This window comes from Microcaecilia unicolor, chromosome 2, assembly GCF_901765095.1.
Source record: "Microcaecilia unicolor chromosome 2, aMicUni1.1, whole genome shotgun sequence".
NCBI lineage: Eukaryota > Metazoa > Chordata > Amphibia > Gymnophiona > Siphonopidae > Microcaecilia > Microcaecilia unicolor.
Window position 1 is genome coordinate 80,920,249 of NC_044032.1, and position 12,426 is coordinate 80,932,674.

Genomic DNA, 12,426 nt, shown 5'->3' on the forward strand with positions numbered 1-12,426 from the left:
TGACATACTTTCAAGTCACACTAATTAGGGATAATTTATTAATAAGAATATACTTCCAATCTCATCTTACCCTACTGTTTGTATTATGAGGACCATTTTCAAAGCTGTTTATATGGGTAAATATTATATGCATGAATTTACTGTTTTAAAATTGCTCTCCGTCAATGAGAGTAATCTTATAGCAGACAGCTTAGGCATATGTTGCACCTATTTTAGGGGGCCCTTTTACAAAGCTGCAAGAGGGCTAACACATGAATAGCATGCTCAATTAGCATTACCACTGGGGTAGCGCGTGCACTTGGTGGGAATTCCAAGTTAGTTTGGCGCGCACTGAATCCCACAGTAGAACATATTTTTCTAGTTTCTACCATGGGGGAGATGCGCTCCTAGTGGTAATCAGCAGCATGACCATGTTGGCACAAGTTGCATGATTACTATGCGGGTAGCTTGCCCTTACTGTTAGGTCAATGACTGGTTTTAAGTTTTTGCGCACATCCATTTCCCAGCCCATTAAAAAAATTACCTTATTCCCAGCCACGGTAAAAAAAAAAAAACAGCTCAGTGCGCTCCAAAAAGATGTACCCACACTACCGCAGGCTACGTTTTACCAGAACTTTGTAAAAGGACTCTTTAGAAAGGTAACATACATGTCGATGTGACTTTATAAAATCATATACCTGAAAGTTCCTGTACAAATTTACACTTCTGATGCAAGAGTAACTTTGTGTATATACAGTATCCCCATAATTCTGTAGAAGTCACCAAAAATTGTGTAAGCAAAGTTGAGTGTGTGACCAATTTCCATGCTCAGTTTAATTAAATAAAAAGCTAATTATCACCAATAATTGGCTTTTTAACAAGCAATTTTTGGCACTAATTAAATGTAATTGAACTTTATGCATGTAAAATTTTATGCATGATCTGAAAAAAGGGGGCATGGAAATGGGAGGGCCATGGGCAGAAGGGGGCATTCCTAAAATTAACGTATGTTATACACTGGGGCTCATTTTTGAAAAAAGAAAAACATGCAAAACTTGGCCTAAAGCAGCATTTGGATGTTTTGCTCACAAAAGCGTCCAATTCAGCATTTTCAAAAACTATTTTTCAGACCTTTTTCTATTTTGTTCTTCTGCAGTGCATCCAGATCTCAAGGGTGTGTGTTGGGGACATGTTAAGGGCAGGATTTAGATGTTCCTTAGACTTGGATGTTTTTCAGTCACAATGGAACAAAACCAAACCGTCCAGGACTAAAACTAAGACGTTTAGAGCTAGACCTGTTTTTATAATTAAAAAGGCACAAAAAGGTGCCCTAAATTATCAGATGACTGCTGGAGGGAATCAGGGATGACCCTCCCCTGAATCCCCCAGTGGTCACTAACCCCCTCTCACACCTACCCCACCAAAAGAACGTGATTAAAAATATTACTTACCAGCATCTATGCCTGCTTTAGATGTTATACTCAGGTCCATTTGAGCAGCATGCAGGTCCTTGGAGTAGTCTATGGGTGGGTGAAGTACTGCAGACAGATGGACCCAGGCCCATACCTCCCCCTAGCTGTTACACTTGTAGTGAAAACTGTGAGCCCTCCAAAACTCACCAGAAACCCAGTGTACCCACATGCAGGTGCCCCCTTCACCCATAAGGGCTATTCTAGTGGTGTACAGTTGGGGATAGTGGGTTTTGGGGGGGGGGGGGGGGGGGCTCAGCAGACAAGATAAGGGAGCAATGGTGAGATATGTACCTAGGAGCATTTTTATGAAGTCCACTGCAGTGCCCCCTAGAGTGCCCCATTACTCTCCTGAGATGTCTGGGGGACCAGTGTACTAAAAATGCTGACCCACAATGGCTTGATTTTCCATGTTTTTCACTTGTACATTTTATTTTTCAAAAATGGTTTTAAAAAACATGTACAAAGTACAAAACTTTGTTCAAAATAGTATTTTCAAAAAAAGGAAAAAAAAGATAGGTAATTTTTGAAATAGAAAAGTGTCATTCTTTCCTTTTCAGATTTTGGATATTTTGTGCGAAACATCCAAAATTGGACTTAGACATATCGAAAATGCCCTTCACTGTGTCCAGAGAAAAAAAGTGAGCCCCCTAAACATTTTGCAACAACAACCTCAAACCTGCACAAATTAATTAAAATTTTATGTGCACAAAGTGACTTCTATTTGCGTCACCGATGCCAAATTACATAGAAATCCCTCATACCATTTAAAGATTTTTAATTTTTACAAACTTGTCACAACTCTGTTTCCAAGATGACTTAAAGGGGCATAATCGAACGGGGGCACCCATCTATAAGGGCGCCCATCTCTAAGGACGGCCCCGTAAAGCGGCGTCCCAGACAGTATTATCGAAACAAGATGGGCGGCTATCTTTCGTTTCGATAATACGGTCGGGGATGGCTAAATCTCAACACTTGGGTCTACCTTAGAAATAGCCGCCATTGGTTTCCGCCGATAATGGAAACTAAGGACGGCCATCTCAAAACCGGCCAAATCCAAGCCATTTGGTCATGGGAGGAGCCAGCATTTGTAGTGCATGCCAGGACACCAACCGGGCACCCTAGGGGGCACTGCAGTGGACTTCAAAAATTGCTCCCAGGTGCATACCTCCCTTACCTTGTGTACTGAGCCCCCCAAATCCCCCCCCCAAAACCCACAACTGTACACCACTTAGGGATAAGGGGGGCACCTACATGTGGGTACAGTGGGTTTTGGTGGGGGGGGTTTGGAGGGCTCACATTTACCACCATAAGTGTAATAGGTGGGGAGGGGGATGGGCCTGCATACTGTGTCAGGGAGCTGGGTATGACATTTGAGGCTGGCATAGAGGGTGGCAAAATGTTTTTTAATTTTTTTTGGGTGGGAGGGGGTTGCTGACCACTGAGGGAGTAAGGGGAGGTCATTGCCGATTCCCTCCGGTGGTCATCTGGTCAGTTGGGGCACCTTTTTAAGGCTTGGTCATGAACAAAAAGGGACCAAGTAAAGTCGGCCAAATGCTTGTAAGGGCCGGCTTTCTTTTTTCCATTATCAGGCGAAGCCGGCCATCTCGTAACCACACCCCCTTCCCCGCCTTCTGTACCCTGCCAACACGCCCCCTTGAAGTTTGGCCGGCTCCGCGACGGAAAGCAGTTGAAGCCGGCCAATTTGGCTGGGTTTAGGACATGGCTGGCCATCTCCCGATTTGTGTCGGAAGATGGCCGGCCTTCTTGTTCAAAAATAAGCTGGTCAGTCACATAAACTATGCTTAAGCGTATTCTACATACTGCAGGTAGATTTACATGTGGTATATAGAATATGCTTAGGTGTAATTATGTACTGTATGTTAATTTTAGGTGCCATATATAGAATCGGACCATAAACACACGTTAGGGCTTAACACTCTTTGGATCCCTTTTATTAAGCCATGGTAGGGCTGCCTTGCGGGTAATGTGCTCAAATCGACACTACCACCGGGGTAGCATAGACACCTGGTGGTTATTTCGAAGTTGGCACACACTGTTTCCTGTGGTGGAAAATGATTTTCTATTTTCTATCATGGGAGCGTTCCCGGTGGTAATCAGTAGCACAATCACATTGCTGAGCACTGCCTGACTACCACAAGAGTAGCACATGAGCCCTTACTGCTAAGTAAATAAGTGGCGATAAGGGCTCAGGCAGTAAATAGCTTCACACTACTTTTAATATTAACACACGGCCGTTTACTGCCCCATAAAAAAGGTCATTTTACCCGCTACAGTTAAAAATGGTCCAGCGTGTGCCAACTTCACACATCCATATTAGCACAGGCCACTTCATACCAGAGCTTAGTAAAAGATCCCTATTATGGAACAACTATGTATTCTGTAGCAAAGTAATTTCTCATTGCCAAGGACATAAGCATCTGGGAAAAAGCAATGCCAATATCAGTATATTATCCTTGAGACACTCACCGTTCTGTGATTGTTTCTCTGAGTCCACTAGTAACCCCCTTAACCACTGTACTAGCTTTTGGAGTCAACACCACCTGAGATATGAAAAAAGAGCCCTTCTTTCTTCTTTCGGTAATTGATGACTGGAGAAACTGAATCAGTTTTTCTGTGTCTGTTGTGTTTGCCCATGGAGCTGGCATCATCTGTCCAGGCCAGAGAAATGATACTTCCAGAGCCACCGGACTGTGATAAAATACCAAAATTTGGTAATTTTTTTCCCATAGATACTGAAGACTTACTTCTTGGGCAAAAATAGCTGGACACATTTTATTTCCAAATATGTCTTTAAGCATTTGCACAAGGTTTTCATGATGATATTTTTGCATCCCGTAGAAATGGTTGAAGTCCAAGAAGACTACTTCCTTGTGGTGCTCATTGAGAAAAGCATTGATCTCTTCAAGGCCTTCATTGACTTTGGCACTAAATAAACCATGAGCAAAATAGAGTTCATTGTCAGGATCTCTGGGTTTGGTGGAAATTCGAAGGTCAAAATATCGTATCCCAGCTTCCATCTGGCTTGTAAAAGTCATCGTCTGTGTTGCTAGCCACTTTCTCATCAACTTTTTAGCCACTGTCCCAAACACAGAGACAAAATTCTGAACAGTTTCAGGTTGTTCAGGACCCACTGGTGAAGCTTCATCAATGTAGAAACTGAAGGAGTCATGAGACCCTAAAAATAAAAGCAAAAATCTGTTGTTACTTGGTGCATACCAGTTACATCAAAGTCAAGGTAGAATCATTTATATATTTAATTTAGTTCTCTATGACTTCTTGATATACTGCAAGTAGGTATCAAATGCAGTGTACTGTCCATTTGGAGGAGACAGAATAAAATAGCATAATAGGTCTGCAGACGTGCAAAGGGGAAGGGGAAATTAAGATATTAAGCAATATGTTTCCTGCAAGAGCCATGCTTTGAGGGTCTTAAACTTAGAGTTCAGGACCAGACTGACCAACTTTCAAAGTGATTTATATGGGCAGGAGCCTCTCCTGCATGCTTAAATTGCATCCTGCTGCCTAATTGGTGATATTCAGTGACACTTATTTATTTAGATTCTGCTCACACCTTTTTCAGTAGTAGCTCAAGGTGAGTTACATTCAGGTACTCTTGATATTTCTCTGTCCCAGGAGGGCTCACAATCTAAGTTTGTACTGGAGGTAATGGAGGGTTAAGTGACTTGCCCAAGATCACAAGGAGCCAGTGGCATTCCTAGGGGGGGGGGGGGCGGTGGGTGCGGTCTGCCCCAGGTGCAGGCCGCTGGGGGAGTGCCACGCACCTGTCGGCGCCGTTTGTTCCATGCTCCCTCTGCCCCGGAGCAGGTTACTTTCTGTTACAGGGCAGGGGGAGCATAGAACGAGCGAAGCCGATAGGCGCACGGCACCCCCCCCCCCCCAGCAGGTAAAAATGCACCCGGGGGGGGCGGGTTGTTTCGCCAGGGGGAGGTGTCGTTTCGCCGGGGGGGGGGGGGGGCTGCACATTGGCGATCCGCCCCTGGTGTCAGCTGCCCTAGGAACGCCACTGCAAGCAGCAGCAGTGGGATTTGAACTGGTCACACCTCTGGATTGCAAGACTGGTACTCTAACCACTAGGCCACTCCTCCACTCCTTAACCAGAGCATGCCACTGAATATTCCCACAGACCGCCCAACAAAAAAGTGGGCAGGTCAGAAATGACACTGGGGGTGGTGTTGAGGAGAGGCAAGGGGTTATATAGGTGCCAGCAATATTCGTTGCCAGCACCTGCATAGATAAGCGGCTTAATTTTTGACAGCTCAAGAGCTGTCCTAAATTAACCCACATAGCTATGTGGGCCTCAGTACATAACAATCAGGTGCCTCTAAAGTCCCCCTGATCTCCTTCATGGCCCCCCCCCAAATAACCTCTGCTCTTCCTACTCCTCCCCCAGCCTGCTAGACTGAAAGTGCTCCTGTCCCCCAGGAACACACCCCTAACTATCCCCAACCCCCCTGAAATCAAGGTAGCCCTCAGGCCTATCATGTTCTTGGTGGGCTGTGAGGGTCATTGAGGGCAGGAGCAAGTCCCCCTCACTCCTGCCCCTTACAGTGACCTCTGTATAAATGGCTGCCGTGTCCTCTTATGGCAGCTTGTGGTACTTTGTGTAGTACCACAAGATGCCATGAGAGGTCAAAGTAGTCATATTGCAGAGGCCAGCTGCAAGAGGCAGGAGTGAGGGAGACTCACTTCTGGCCCCAATGATCCCCTCCCAAAGACCACCAGGAACAAACTAGGCCTGGGAGGGCCCTCCCAGGCCCAGTTTGTTCCTGGTGGTCTTGGGGGGGGGGGGGGGGGATTGGGGGAGGGAGGGACTTGTTCTGAGGAGGGCAGCAGCACTGTTGGTCTTGAAGGCTGGGCGAGGGGCTAGGAGGGATGGGGGCTATTTGGGGGGCAAAGAAGGGGATCAGGGGGACTTAGAAGTACCAGATTGTTATACGGGTTCTGGCCAATTTTCAGCCTGGGCCACATAACTGCCCTTCTGAATTATGATTCTCGTTTGTGCGCTATAATTGATTGCCAAATTTAACTATTTTTTATTCATTAGCAAACTCTCTGTGATTAAAGTAATGAAAAGTGCAGCTCTCTACTAATGTGATGCTGAGTATCCTGGAAATTATGCCACTGTCATCAGGGGGGAAATCAATTTAATTAAGATTAAACATGTTTTCTTACTAGAATATTTGTTTTATATGTGCTATTTTCTCTGCTAAGAAGAATTCTTGCATTATTGAAAATTCCCACCACTGGTATAAATTTTAAATGTAATGATAGTACCTTCCATGAGAATTTAATTCATTTAAATATGAAGGGAAGGAATTGTTTCAGGAAAATGTAGTTTTTGCAGCAAATTTTCAACTAGACAGACATATTTGAGCATAGGATTCCAATGTACTGAGTTATAGATTTTTACCAGGTAAAATATTTATGGTTAACTCATGAAATATCACTTTCTGTAAAAGACCTAAACTGTCCATGTTATATTTGTTTTGTGATCCTGGTCTTTCACCCCAGGATCTATATGGATCACTCAAAGTTGGTCACCCAATTAGAACTAGCTAGATTTTCAGATTATAAATTTACAACCTGAAATGTTAAATATAGCCATTGTTTGGAAAACTTTTCTATAAGTCATAGCTGTAAGAACTCAGGACATTCAATTAAAAGAAAACGGTGGTTTTAAACAGGGAAAGGGAAATGGGACTTCAGGGCCGTGCCTAGGGTCTCTGGCGCCCCCCTGCAGACTATCAGTTGGCGCCCCCCCCCCCCCCCCCCCCCCCCGTGAAAATGGTGATATTCTTAGAAACAAACTGCTATACATTGCAAAATAAGATAGCAGATGTAAATTCTCAAAGTGGACATATTCCAAACACTAAAATTAAAATAAAATGATTTTTTTCTACCTTTGTTGTCTGGTGATTTTCTTTTTCTGATCATGCTGGCCCAGTATCTGATTCTGCTGCTATCTGTCCTCTTAACTTCGTTTCCAGGGCTTCCTTTCCATTTATTTCTTTCCTTTCCTCCTTTTTTCTTCATTTCTGGTCCTCAGCTTCTGCCTATTTTCTTCATCCATGTGCAGTTTTTCTCCTCTCTTCCTTTTCCCTCATTTCTTCTCCTTCATCTCTCTTCCCTCCCCTCTATGTCCAGCAATTTCTCCTCTCTCCCTGAGCCCTGCCCTCCCATCCATGCCCCTCTGTCCCCTGCCCCCTCCATTCATCCCTATCCAGCAATTCCCCTCTCTCCCTGAGCCCTGCCCTGCAATCCATATTCATCCATGCCCATCTGTCCCCTGCCCCCTCCATTCATCCCTATCCAGCAATTCCCCTCTCTCCCTGAGCCCTGCCCTGCAATCCATATCCATCCATGCCCATCTGTCCCCTCCATTCATCCCTATCCAGCAATTCCCCTCTCTCCCTGAGCCCTGCCCTCCCAATCCATGCCCATCCATGCTCCTCTGTCCCCTGCCCCCTCCATTCATCCTATCCAGGAATTCCCCTCTCTCCCTGAGCCCTGCCCTCCCAATCCATGCCCATCCATGCTCCTCTGTCACCTGTCCCCTCCATTCATCCCTATCCAGCAATTCCCCTCTCTCCCTGAGCCCTGCCCTCCCAATCCATGCTCCTCTGTCCCCTGCCCCCTCCATTCATCCCTTTCCAGCAATTTCCCTCTCTCCCTGAGGGCTGCCCTCCCAATCCATGCCCATCCATGCTCCTCTGTCCCCTGCCCCTCCATTCATCCTATCCAGCAATTCCCCTCTCTCCCTGAGCCCTGCCCTCCCAATCCATGCTCCTCTGTCCCCTGCCCCCTCCATTCATCCCTTTCCAGCAATTCCCCTCTCTCCCTGAGCCCTGCCCTCCCATCCATGCTCCTCTGTGCCCTCCATTCATCCCTAATTCCCTATCCAGCAATTCCCCTCTCTCCCTGAGCCCTGCCCTCCCAATCCATGCCCATCCATGCTCCTCTGTCCCCTGCCCCCTCCATTCATCCTATCCAGGAATTCCCCTCTCTCCCTGAGCCCTGCCCTCCCAATCCATGCCCATCCATGCTCCTCTGTCACCTGTCCCCTCCATTCATCCCTATCCAGCAATTCCCCTCTCTCCCTGAGCCCTGCCCTCCCCATCCATGCTCCTCTGTCCCCTGCCCCCTCCATTCATCCCTTTCCAGCAATTTCCCTCTCTCCCTGAGGGCTGCCCTCCCAATCCATGCCCATCCATGCTCCTCTGTCCCCTGCCCCTCCATTCATCCTATCCAGCAATTCCCCTCTCTCCCTGAGCCCTGCCCTCCCAATCCATGCCCATCCATGCTCCTCTGTCCCCTGCCCCCTCCATTCATCCTATCCAGGAATTCCCCTCTCTCCCTGAGCCCTGCCCTCCCAATCCATGCCCATCCATGCTCCTCTGTCACCTGTCCCCTCCATTCATCCCTATCCAGCAATTCCCCTCTCTCCCTGAGCCCTGCCCTCCCAATCCATGCTCCTCTGTCCCCTGCCCCCTCCATTCATCCCTTTCCAGCAATTTCCCTCTCTCCCTGAGGGCTGCCCTCCCAATCCATGCCCATCCATGCTCCTCTGTCCCCTGCCCCTCCATTCATCCTATCCAGCAATTCCCCTCTCTCCCTGAGCCCTGCCCTCCCAATCCATGCCCATCCATGCTCCTCTGTCACCTGTCCCTTCCATTCATCCCTATCCAGCAATTCCCCTCTCTCCCTGAGCCCTGCCCTCCCAATCCATGCTCCTCTGTCCCCTGCCCCCTCCATTCATCCCTTTCCAGCAATTCCCCTCTCTCCCTGAGCCCTGCCCTCCCATCCATGCTCCTCTGTGCCCTCCATTCATCCCTAATTCCCTATCCAGCAATTCCCCTCTCTCCCTGAGCCCTGCCCCTCCCATCCACACTCCTCTGTCACCCTCCATTAATCCCTATCCAGCAATTCCCCTCTCTCCCTTCCATGACCCTCCCCCACCTCGCATCCATGCTCGTCTCTCCCCTGCCCTCCCGCTCCCATTGTTCAAATACTGCCCGCCCTCTTCTCTCCCACCAACATCCCTTTTCTTGTTTTTTCTATTTTAAATTTACCTCCGTGGCGGTCCAGCAGCACAGCGTCAGTGAAGGAGGCGGCGCTCGCCTCACAACGTCTCTAGCCTTCCCTTCGCTGTGTTCTGCCTTCTTCTGATGTCATTTCCTTGACGTCAGAAGAAGGCGGAACACAGTGAAGAGAAGGCTAGACGTCGGGAGCGCCGCCTCCTTCACTGATGCTGCGCTGCTGGACCGCCACGGAGGTAAATTTAAAAAGAAAAAAACACAAAAGGGATGTTGGGGGGGGGGGTGGAGAAGAGGGCGGGCAGTAGTTGAACAATGGGAGCGGGAGGGCGAGCGAGGTGAGCATGGTGCAGCGGCACCCCCCAGAGGGTGGCACCCCCCTGCCATGCTTACCTCGCTTACCGTGTTGGCACGGCCCTGATCCACAGACCTCTAATGACTCATTTGGGAAGGCTGAGAAGTTAGTTAAGTCCATTGATGGGACTAGGGTAGAAAATGTTAAAAGGGACAAAAACCTTGCCATTTGCACATGTTCTCCTAACTATTTGCTCACATGGATATTATTTCACAAAAAGTTTACATTAAGTTTTAAACTTTATTTTTACTGATCTATAAGAGATGTACAACAGTAGACACAGAGAATTATATCTTGATAAAGTATAGAATACATAATATGTCAATTCTGGAGTCACCTCAGTAGCAGCAACTCAAACTCCCCATTAGCCCAGGGCCGGGCCAACCATTAGACAGCAGTATTAGCTGCCCTAGGTGAACCTTCAGCCTTACACCCACTTTAGTTAAATTTCCAGCCTTTAGCCCATTTCCCCTTCCCCAACAGTTTGATAATTAACCTATACAATCACAATCATTCCATAACAGTCCTATTAAAAAAACCCCCACACACATACACTCTAGCATAAAAAGGGTAGCGCAGTGTGCCCTAGGTGCAGGCAACAAAGGGGTGAGTGGAGCAGGTGTACAGCTGTTGGCTTTGCCAGACCCTACCCCCTCTGATGTCAACTTCCTGTTCTGGTTTAGAGGACCGGCAAAGCTGACAGCTGCATGCCTGCTCTGCGCACCCCCCTCCTCGGAGGAGAGGGGTGTTTTGCCCCAGGTGGCAACTAAAGTAAGTACACCACTGTACATACACAGTTGGACATTATGGCTGCAACTCTATAAATCGGCACCTCAGTGTAGGCACCCCAATGCTGTGTGCTTAGCACCAATTCTATAATGGCATCTTGAAGACATAGAAGTCAACATCGGTACAGCCTCTTATGCCATGTTAATGGCAGGTGTAAGTTGGTACACCAAGCTTGAGGCATATTTTCAAAGCACTTTGGGAGGCTAAGTGCTTTGAAAATGAGCCCGTGCAAAGCAAGTGACACGTGTAATTTATAGTATTCTATAAGCTATGCACGTAACTGAAACACCCATGGCCTGCCCATTTGTATACACCCCTTGCAGTTAAGCGTTATGGTACTTAGGCACTTCCTTACAGAAAAGCACATAGTGCACATACGCACCTGTCAATTAATGGCACCTTTGACACACAATAGTGATGCATACCTCTAGGCGCCAGTTTATGAAATCACTTTCTTTTCTTAAATACTAAACTTTCAGCCCTTGAGAAACTGTTGGCCTAGGCCATTCCTAGACTTGCACAAGGATTGGGATAGCTGTGCACTAGACAGTATTTTGGAACTACACAGAGGAAAAAGAAAAACACATTCCATACATATCTAACAAACCTGTCATACTAAAACTGCACTAATGGACTCAAATAACTACAATCCACATAAGAAGCAGCACCCTATAATACCAATATACTTTCTACATGAAAAATCACAAGTCAAAAGGTTACAGCTCCCTAAATAGAAGCAAAATACCTCACTTCTGTCACACTTGAAGGATATATAGACAGAACCACAAATATAAATGAACCCTTTCATTCTATAACTTGGCAACTAAGGTGACAAGTGCATATATAGTTTACAGAATGCTAGAACTTATGCATGCCAGAGGCACCAATAATTGGCATCCTATACGGTTCATGCCAAAGTCACATGGAGAAATTCTATACAGCGCACCCAAAGTTAGGCATGAATCATGATAATCAATAATCAGTCTTAAGCACTGGTTATGCGCATATCTGCTCTGCAACCCTAGTCTATAACGTATGTGCCTAATTCATCTTATGTACAATTGAAAAGAGGGCATAACTAAAAAAGGGTCATGGGAAGGTGCAAGCATTTACAGCAGCCTTTGACAGGCATAAATGCTCACGTCTAAAGTTAGGCACGATAATGATGTAAGCTAGTATTCTATGAAGACAATTCCACATGGAACTTCCTTTACAGACTTCAAGCTTAGCGTACATCATCCAAGCATCTAACTTTGGGCAACCTATACAGAATTTCCCCCCTTAGCACATAACTGCAAAGGAGCATACATGTGAGTGGAGTAGGGGCGGGTCATAGGCATGTCATCATTATAGAATGCTATCAGTTGTGCATGTTGCACAGTGCACTTAGGGCAAGTTGCACAAAGGTCCCCGGAAAAAAACGCCCGGTATTTCCACCTCAGAAAAAATTACCGATTTGGAAATACAGGGTGATTCCCAAAGCAAGTAGCATGCAAATTAACTGTTTGCAAAAGCAGTGAGCAGCTTGATAGGAGGGAAGCCAGTTGGCCAGCTGAGCTTATGCAGAACAGCTAATTATTAAGCGTGGCTGCTCTGTGCGTGCTCAGAGTGGCACTAGCATATGGCTTTCAAGGGTGTGGGCAGTGGCATACCAAGGGTGGGGCGGTCCACCCCAGGTGTCAGCAGGTGGGGGGGTGCTCTGCTAGCGCCGCAGTTCCCACCTGCCTACCACCAGCTCCATCGACAGACAACCCTC

At 46.8% G+C, this 12,426-nt stretch overlaps 1 protein-coding gene across 1 annotated transcript in view; it reads right to left on the reverse strand.

Annotated features, from left to right (window-relative positions):
- The window catches only part of PLCXD3 (phosphatidylinositol specific phospholipase C X domain containing 3), a 217,050-nt gene that overhangs the window by 77,705 nt on the left and 126,919 nt on the right, over positions 1–12,426 (reverse strand). Inside the window, exon 2 of the mRNA XM_030192187.1 lies at positions 3,939–4,647. Within this exon, the coding sequence (XP_030048047.1) occupies positions 3,939–4,647 (709 nt within the window). The remainder of the gene's footprint in view (positions 1–3,938; positions 4,648–12,426) is intronic.